This window comes from Eleutherodactylus coqui, chromosome 2, assembly GCF_035609145.1.
Source record: "Eleutherodactylus coqui strain aEleCoq1 chromosome 2, aEleCoq1.hap1, whole genome shotgun sequence".
In the NCBI taxonomy this organism is placed as follows: Eukaryota; Metazoa; Chordata; class Amphibia; order Anura; family Eleutherodactylidae; genus Eleutherodactylus; species Eleutherodactylus coqui.
The window spans coordinates 298,387,435-298,396,571 of record NC_089838.1 but is presented as its reverse complement, the minus strand read 5'-3'; the positions used below and the strand labels follow the sequence as shown (position 1 = coordinate 298,396,571).

Sequence of the window (9,137 nt, the reverse complement as noted above, 5' to 3'; positions counted from 1 at the left end):
TAAAAATATTAAAAAATAGTTTCTGCCATTTCACACTAGGTTTATCTCGCTGTAGTGATCAACTTCCACCACTGTACACAAGGGCGTGCATGTACAGACTTACACAGTATAACAGAGATATCTACGGATCAAGGAACCGTCGAAAATTTACAGTGAACGTCCACCCTTGAATCCACCTTTTATCTAAATAGGTCCAAAATTCTGTGTCGATTTCTTAATATACCTTTAAAGTGGTCAGTGTTCCATTTTTTCTAATACAGAACCCCACCCCCCAGCATAGAAAGTTAAATGACAAAACACCTGGCTGTTGCCAGCCACCACTAGAGGGAGCCTAGGAGCTTACTGCAGACTGTTTATGAGTTTAATGCCTCAGTACGCAGTAAGCTCCACCTAGTGGCGACAGGAGGCAGCCAGAATTTTACCATTTTCTAATACAGAGCTCTGTTTTTTTTCTCTGCATGGTCAAATAGAGCTCTGACCACTATGTAATAAGGGATTAATCAGCACAAAGTTTTCTACCTAAAAAAACACACGACGATAAAAGTTGAACATTCACTGTAATAAGACAAAGCAGAGAGGGACAACGAATGTGGCGATTCTGGTAGACAAAACGCCAATTCCTTAAGCAACACAGGTAGTCATAGACAAACTTTTCCTATGTACCTCCCTTACATCTGTGGCAATAAGTGCTTATTATTAGGATGAAAGGAAGGTAATTGAGACCAAAAAGTAGTATACAACAGAGGGGGATTAAGCCGACAGAGGAAGGTCTGTCCCATATACAACTTCATGCAAGCTATGTAGTATAGCAAAATGACCAGAACAACAAGTGTGTGGCATAGTGCAACAACTCCTTATGCTATATACCATAGCTTGTATTTGGGGCAGTAACTTGCTCCATCTGTACTTTCAAGGCAACTCCATATTTTTGCTTAACGCCCCATTTGTCACCCCTCAGAGCACTGCAAAAAGTTCTTCTCCTTTAAGCCCCCCCCCAATTCTAAAGACTGGAAAAGATGAACAAAATGAAAAAAAGGGGGGAAAAAAAAAAAAAGTAGCGGACGCACGGTTATGTGTACAGTTGCCGCGGCTCAGTAAAAGCCCACAGCGGAATAAGGCTACAGGGTTACATTTTTTTTGTCTTTGTATTTTTTTTCTTTTAAATTTGAATTACTAAAAATGAGATTTGTCATTTTTCCTATTTCCGTGCGTTTTTTCCCCGCTAAAACCATTTTGTCTGCACTTTTTTTTTTGTTTGCATTATCTTAGAAAAAAAATGGGATAGGGCTCAAAATGAAAAAAAAAAAAAAAAATCCACCGACGCTTTCATATAAACTGGAGAGTGAAAGAAAAATGGAGGAGAGAGAATATCTTTCTACAGAAAAGAAAAAAAACAGGAAAACCCCCTCAAAATTATATTTTTTTTTTTGCAAGGGGGAGAAATAAAATAACAATAAAAAACATAATATTAAATCTACAGCAAAGGGATATAAGGAACAGGGAATAAAAGTCCTGTCAGTATAAAAGGCCGTATTTATAGTCTGCAAGAGAACATGAGGGGCAGGTGGGCAACTTTTCGGGGTGGTTCCGGTGCCCCCCTCATCTCCTCATATAGGGGGAGTTGAGAGTTTGTTTCGGGACAGGAGGGGAATTCATATAGGAGTGGTGAGGAGGAGGTGTGTACATCATATTTCCATGGGGATTCGGCTGCATAGGTTGTTGGGTATAGGCCTGGGCACCCATCATGCCCATGCCAACCTGCATGGGGTATTGTGTTGTCTGGTTCATATAGGCCGCATTGCTATGATAAGAACTGTTGACCATAGGTTGGGACATGCGGTACCCGCCCATGGCATTCAATGGGTTCATGGTGTTGACATTATATGGTGAGGTGGGCATAAGATTAACTCCCATGTTCATGCTCCGCTGGACGGTGAGTGCTCGGGTGGCAGGCTGCATACCTGGCGTGCTGCGCCCATACAACTGCTGCTGGTGAGGGGATGGTGCAGCAGGAAGTGGTGCAGATTTAGAGCGGATGGAGATATGCCCCTTGACAGGCATCTGACTCTGAATACGCTGGCTGTGGGAGATGCCAAGGTTGCCTGCTGACATATTACACGGGAGTAGGTTCATAGCAGGCGGTGGGGTCATGGTGGCTTGTGCTTGGGGTGCCCCTGCCAAAGGATGTGAAGAAGCAAGCTGAGACAGGCCCGAATTTGAAAGGGACACGCTGTTTGCATAGGAGGTGACGGCCGGAGCGTGGCTGTAAGGCATAGGATGAGCGTCCATGATCGTGTTGGTAAGCTGCTGCAACTTTGCCAGGCTAAAAGTGGCCGAGGGCTGAGAATAGCCACCAGCCCCAAAATCCCCTGGGTAGATGCTGAGATTGCTGCCGTTGCTCTGGTCCGGTATCTCCATGATCATTGGTGAGGGGCCAAAGCTGTTGTTCATGCTGCATTGCGACATTGGGGGCTGTTGCTGTGGTGGCGGCTGAGGCTGCTGCGGGGGCAATGGTGGTGGCGGAGGGGGTGGTGGCGGCGGCTGGTTGTTACTGCTGCTGCTGCTAGGAGGACGTTCTGAGGCACAACTCTGCGGAGATTTTATGCTACAAGCCTGCGTTGTCTGCAGCATACTTGCCATACCAGCCATTTGCTGGCTCACGGCACAACCGTTCTGCGCCAAGCTAGCAGAAGAAGGCAGCCCCCCAGCTCCGTTGCCATTGCCACCGCTGGCATAGGAACAGCTGCTCTGGGAGGAAATGCTGCCACCCCCCATGCTGGAGTCATAACTGCTGGGATTTTCATAGTTTTCAGTTGTGCTCTCAATACTGCCCAAGTCACTAAAGCCGCTATCCACCACTTGCTGTGAGTGGTCCGACACAGAGGGCACATCCATCATGGGACTGGTCGTTTCCAGGTTCTGCATAGACGGAGCAGAGAGGGAGCCTGCGTCTGGGCTGATCTGAGGATACCCGCCTGTTCCATTACTCTCCAGGGCTGGAGGCACACTTGGGCTGCTTGCCGACCTCACTGACTGGCTAGGGTGAGAGTGGACAGAGGATATCGGACTGTCATGGGCAGAGGGATGGCACTCATCTGACAAACCCAGCTGCGGATCTTCCTCTGCCTGTGTAAAACTTTGTAAAGTCTGGCAGGCTGTCCTTGTCTCATCCTCACAATCCCCATAGGTCCCATCATCACGCTCGCTCCCTTCCTCCTGTGTCAATGATTGCACCGCTTGCTCAGTCTCTAAATCGAGCTCCGTGTGAGGAATTATTTCTTCGCTGTCGTCTTCTTCTTCCTCTTCCTCCTCCTCCTCCTCCTCCTCCTCTTCTTCTTTAGGCTCCTCTTCTACCTTTTCTGGGCTGCCCTCTTCCTCTTCCAGGCAGGACGGCTGATCGCTGCCTTCAGTCGGTTCCTGCTCACCCTCGCCCTCCACCTTCTCCTCCTCTTCGCTACTTCCCAAGCTAGGTTCTTGTTGCTCAGTATCCTCTTGCACGGGATCCTGTATTATCTCTTCCCTTTCATCTGTCTCTTTTGGCCCTTCGTCCTCATCATCTGCATCGTGGTCTTCATGTAGGTTAGATGCTGGTGGTACTACGGCTACTTCCTCCTTCTCGTCAATCATCTTCTCTTCTTTTTCTGGCTCTGCTTCCTCTACTATAGGCTGAGGCTCTTCCCTGGTCTCCCTTTGGGGTTCTGGCGATGGCGGATGGTTTTCAGCTTCACGGGAGGAGTCGCCGCCGCTGCTGCTACTGCTGCTGCTTTCAGATGGCGATGCTGGCGGCACAGTAGCAACAACTGGCTCCTCTTCTTCAGTAGGTTTCTTATCTTCTACTGGCACTTCTTCCTCTTCTTCAGGTTCTTTTGCCTCAGGGACCTCCTCCTCTTCGGCAGGAGGCGGTGGTGGTTCTTCCCTAATCCTGGGCTTACGTCCTGGTCTTGCAGGAGCAGGAGGTGTAGGCGCTGGTTCTGGAGGCGGATCCCGCTTCAGCTTAAATCCTGGTTTACGTCCAGGTCGCTTTTTCCAGTGGAGAGGTTTTCTGCTCTTGCCCTTCGGCCATCCTTTCTTCTTTACAGGGGGCGGTGGATTAGGATCTGGCACAGCGACTACTTCCTCTGAGGATCGCAGATTTACAGCGGGCGGCTGTACAGACGACACTGAAAAGACAAGACAAGTGACATTAATGAAATGCCATATGATGGTCTTCATATTTCCACTAATACTAATCATAGAGAAAAATGAGTAAATGTGAAAACAGCTCACACAATCAGACAAATGCTGAAAACATACCTTGCATCTGTTGACTGATGGATCTCCTTTTGCCTAATGGGCGATTGCGTCTTAGATGGGTGTGCGGGGTGAGGTAGGGGAAGTAGTCTGGTGGTAATGGGGCACCACGGCCATTGCTTTTTTCCTCAGGCTCCAGTCTTGGCATTGGGCGCTCAGAGTCAGAGTCGTCAAATGGTTCATCCAAAACCTGGGTGGTCTCGGAAATGGTTTCTGTAACAACACTGCTGTTGTGATGGTGCTTGCGTCTCCTCACTCGTCGTCTTCGATGAGGGCCAGGTTTCTGGAAGGAGATAAAGGGAGAAAAAGTCAACATAAATAGTTCAGTTTTGACTTTTCTTGGTAGCAGCATTTGGCGTCTTTTTACACAGGATGACTGTCCAGCGCTTCAGCACCCGACAGTCAACCCCAAAGATCATCATTCTTGTGTTTTTACACAGGAGCGATAATTGCTCACTGAATGGAGGTGAAGCTTGCCGGAGATCTCTTCCGGCCGCCTCCTTCCACAGTAAACAGGCAGTAGTTCATGGATGGACGACTGCCTGTTTACACGTGCCGATTATCATCGGGTTTTTAATGCCTGCAGAAAATGAGACGTGGCACGCTGCAGAGGTACTTTAAGTTGTTGTACCTGCTAAGGCCAATGGAAATTTAGAAGAAAGAGGCTAAAACAAACATAAAATTTATAGTCCCACTTTTGGCTTTACCCCACTAAGCCTTACAGACCAAACATCTGCCCTTGTAAAAAGGCCACGATCAGCTGATGCATGAGCAAATTCCAACTCGTTAGCTAATTAAGTCTTTTGTGCCGACATGAAAAATGCTCACTTGTCAGCATCGCATCACCCCAAATAAAAGGGCAGACTGGTGCCATTAGTCTCCCATACTACTTTAGTGTACACTAAAGTAATGAGTGCTGACCAACCTGTTCATTGTTCGTCAGCGCTCATTACCCACAGATTAGCTGCCTATGTAAAACCACACTAAGGGTTAGCTTACTCGGGCCAACAATCAGTCAAAAAGACCCACATCACTCGAAACATGACCAATAGTCGGCCAGTGTAAAAGTGGAACCAGCCAAGGTACTTGAAAAGTCACTCATGAGTCGCTGGTTCCTGCGTTTAAGCTCACTGAAACGACTAATGAGCAACTACTTGTTCAGTGTGAACTGGCAGTCACTCGTTTTTGAACTGCCGCCTGTTCCCGGTGAATGGAGATGGACGAAAAGATCTTCGGTGTGCTCCACTGCCATTCACTGAACGACTATCGCTCCTGTGTGAAAGCACAGGAGCGATAGTCGCTGGGACGGCTGTTGGATGCTTAGGTGCCCAACAGTCGTCCCGTATAAAAGCACACCTACGTGGAAGGCTCTTTCATTTAGTTCTTGCTAGAGGTTTCAAAATATTTAAAGGGGGTGTGAGACGGCTCCATACTTTCCAAAGGCTGGGTCTAGTAGTGCTGCTCAATCCAGGTCAGGAAAGTTATTGCAAAACCAGACAGACACGGCCTATGGCTAATGGTGGTGGTCATGCAACCTCTTTCAAATGCATCCACTGGGGCGATTGCCTCAACTCCCAGCATTCAGCTGATCTTACCAGGTAGACTAATATAGTATTCTGTGGCTGCAATACAGATGATGCCCCATGTATGTATTAGAAAGACTGCTAGAGTCCTACAGAGCGGCTCACTGCACTGGCTAACAGAGGGGAGGACCCCCTCAATGACGTACATATACCCTAATATAGCATACGGACAGCAGTCATGTTCATGAAACAACCCTTTTAATAAAAGGGAACTCATCACTGGGTTTGTGCGGTCCGAATTACAGGGAGCATGGACCCAAGACAGGTACGCTCATTGCCCCCACGTATGTGTTATTCTAAAACACTGCAGCGTTTCACAATAAATACACTTTGAAATTTAAGACGGAACAGAACTTCTGAGTTACACAAGGGGACCGCGCCGGTATCTCTCCATCCACAGCATGTTGACTGTCAGTTCTCTCCCCTTTTGTGTAAATGCAGAGAGCTCGCAGTCTTCATGCTGCGGGCATAAAGGGGCCAGCGTGGCCCGCTGCTGTGACTTGGAGCTCCATGCCAAGTCAAACGTCAAAGTATGTTCAGTCTGAAACGGTGCGGCTTTTTAGACGACCTCATACACAGGGGCAATGGGCATACCAATCCCGGGTTCATGTGGCTAATGGTTCATGCAGCATGAACTCTGACAGGTTCTCTTTGTCACAAAAGCCATCCATATAAAAACTAATAGAATGGGCTTTTGAATAACTCCTGGGTGATACAAATATGTTCTAGTTGAGGAAATTGTTGCCTTCCGTGAGAGAGAGCATTGCTTTAAGGTCACTTAAAATGAAGAAAATGTGTCTTCTCACCCTCCGTTTCAGTGTGGGTTTGGTTAGGATTGGTGGAGAGTCGGAACGTAAACTGCGATTCTCTTCTTCCTCATCCTCCTCCTCTTCGCTGCTCTCACTAAACCCTCTTCGCTGAGAATGCTCGGTCTCATAGCGCTGGGAGAGCCTTTGCTGATGTTCCAGGAAGTCCCTTCGCAGCACTGAATCCGCCAACCTTTTCAGCCGCCCCCTGCGGGAGCCGGAGCGCCCGCGTTCGCCAGTACGTCTAGGAGGTCCTGGGACTTCTCTGGCCAATAACCGCAAAAGGTCAGCGCTTCGGTTGGAAGCAGAGCATGGTGCTCGACCCCTTCTTCCGCGCCTACCTCGTCGCCCTCTAACGGATCGAGTGTTAGTAGGCAAGCTGCATATTAAATCTTGGAACTGACGGGGATGTGGGAAGCAGGGCTCTGGAGAGGACGAGCTGAGGGGACAATTAGCTGGGATCTTCTCTTTCTCCAGTACATGACATGAGTCTCTTTCTTTGAAGTCCATGGTCATGCTTCTTAACACCGGCTGCTGAAGACAAAAACGACAAGTTTATAACTCGAAGCAAAGTGCACAGAATCTGGGAACAGAAGCATATGGTACGTAAAGCATCGTCATTTTAAATAGGGCAGCACTAGGAAAACACCAAGCCCTCACCACCAGTTTTACCCTCCACAGGCAGGTAGCCCGGCTGTTCAAGGTTAAACACTAATGAGGCCACAGCGTCGATTTAGCAATGTAGCCCCTTCACCCTCGCGGGGCGGTAGAAGTCCTGGAGGTTGGATCCTCACTGACCATAAAGGAATGATCTATCGCAAGGACATGTCGTCCATATTTTGAAATGCGACAACCTCTTTAAACTGTCTGAATAGTCATATTCGGGGATGTGCATCAAGAACTTTAAAGTTTTGTACAGTTGTGGCCAAAAGTTTTAAAACTGACACAAATTTTGGTTTTGGCATAGGAAGTGGAGTGCAGAGGACTGGGATAAAGTTATCTTCTCTGATGCAGCCCCCTTCAGACTGTTTGGGACATCTGGAAGAATGAGTCTCTGTAGGAGAAAACACGAGCTCTCCCATGAGGCCTGTGTTATGCCATCAGTAAAGCATCCGGAGACCATTCGGGTGCGAGGTTACTTTTCATCCAATGGTGTGAGCTCTCTCACAATTTTGCTTAACGTTGCCATTAATAAAGAATTGCATTTAACCGTCCTCCAAGAGCAACTTGGAAAAAAAAACAGGATTTGTTACCCACCTCGAAATCCATTTCTCGCCACTAGGAGGCAGACATTAAGCCAAGAAAGTCAGTGCCTCCTGCAGGCACAGAGCTAAATCAGTTTGCACGCAAGCATTTGTTATTTGGGGACACAGCAAGAACCTGGGACGTTCTAGAGCAAAGGGTGGGAAAAGAAAAAGGTGGCGTTGTCAGCGCTCAAAAGGGGCAAAGAACAGGTTAAAAAAAAGCAGTGTGTGTACTCCGGTTTGCTGATCTTGGATGTAGAAGGGCAGAAAAACAGTAACCTGGTACTTAGTTCATCGCGGTACGCTGGATCTCACGGTTAGGGCCACAGCAATGTGCTTTGAATGCGCGCAGGATACGTAGGCCAATGCCGCAGTCTGCTTCGAGTGGTCTAGAGCAGGGAAGAAACCAAGTAGATCTGGTGCCTGAAGGACAGAAGGGCACAGAGGGGAACCTAGAGGACAATCTTAAGGTAGAAGTCTTGTCAGGATGACAGAAGGGAACGACTGGAATCCTCTTAAAAGGGGCAATAGTCCTACTGGAGAGCACAGAACCAGAGCAGTTTGGGAGAAGGACCGGGTTGTCAGATTCTGGATGTCCAAGGCTCCTATGCCGCGTGAAGGGTTTTTAAACAAGGTGGATCTCAAGAGAAGAGAGTATCTAACAAGTGTACCCCATCCAGAAGATACTAGAATGTGCAAGAGGAAGACTAGTGAGGTTTGCTATCGAGCGCTAAGGACAAAGCACCTCGGATAGGTCCTAAGAACACTATACCTGAGCCTTAACTGCAAGTACAAGGGTGGTAGATGCAGTGGAACAAAACCACAGGCAAGATATTGTGCGGAGTCTATTTTCCACACCCGGGAAGGAAAACCAGTAGTGCTTCGACCCTCACCACCATGCAAATGCTGGCAATCGTACAGGCGGAAAGTACGACCCGATGCTCGTAGAGGAAAAGCGAAAGGTGAATTACAGGGGAATGTACCCGCCGGATGTACTCCAGCAGAGTACAGGCTGCATAATTACTGAGGATGCGAATAGTCACCCAACTCCTCCTACGTAAGGATCATCGTGGGAAGCCAACGCTGGAGCGGCCGCTTGGGGAGGCCGTGTGACGAGAGGGCAGTCCTTGCCAGGCAGACATACAAAACTGCCAAGACGTCTCATCCAGAGAATGCCCTTCTCGAGGGCAAAAGATTGCCAGTAACTAGGAGAA

The 9,137-nt window shown here is 48.2% G+C and overlaps 1 protein-coding gene across 2 annotated transcripts in view; it reads right to left on the bottom strand.

Moving 5' to 3' along the window:
* Window positions 1-538: 538 nt before the first annotated feature.
* Window positions 539-9,137, bottom strand: part of KAT6A (lysine acetyltransferase 6A) — a 53,608-nt gene continuing 45,009 nt past the window's right edge. The window contains exons 15-17 of one of the 2 annotated variants that reach the window (XM_066593411.1): window positions 6,680-7,213; window positions 4,294-4,573; window positions 539-4,160 (exon numbers count right to left, since the gene is read on the bottom strand). In XM_066593411.1, the coding sequence (XP_066449508.1) occupies window positions 1,600-4,160; window positions 4,294-4,573; window positions 6,680-7,213 (3,375 nt within the window). In that variant the 3' untranslated portion in view covers window positions 539-1,599. The remainder of the gene's footprint in view (window positions 4,161-4,293; window positions 4,574-6,679; window positions 7,214-9,137) is intronic. The other variant, XM_066593412.1, reaches the window with a different exon arrangement.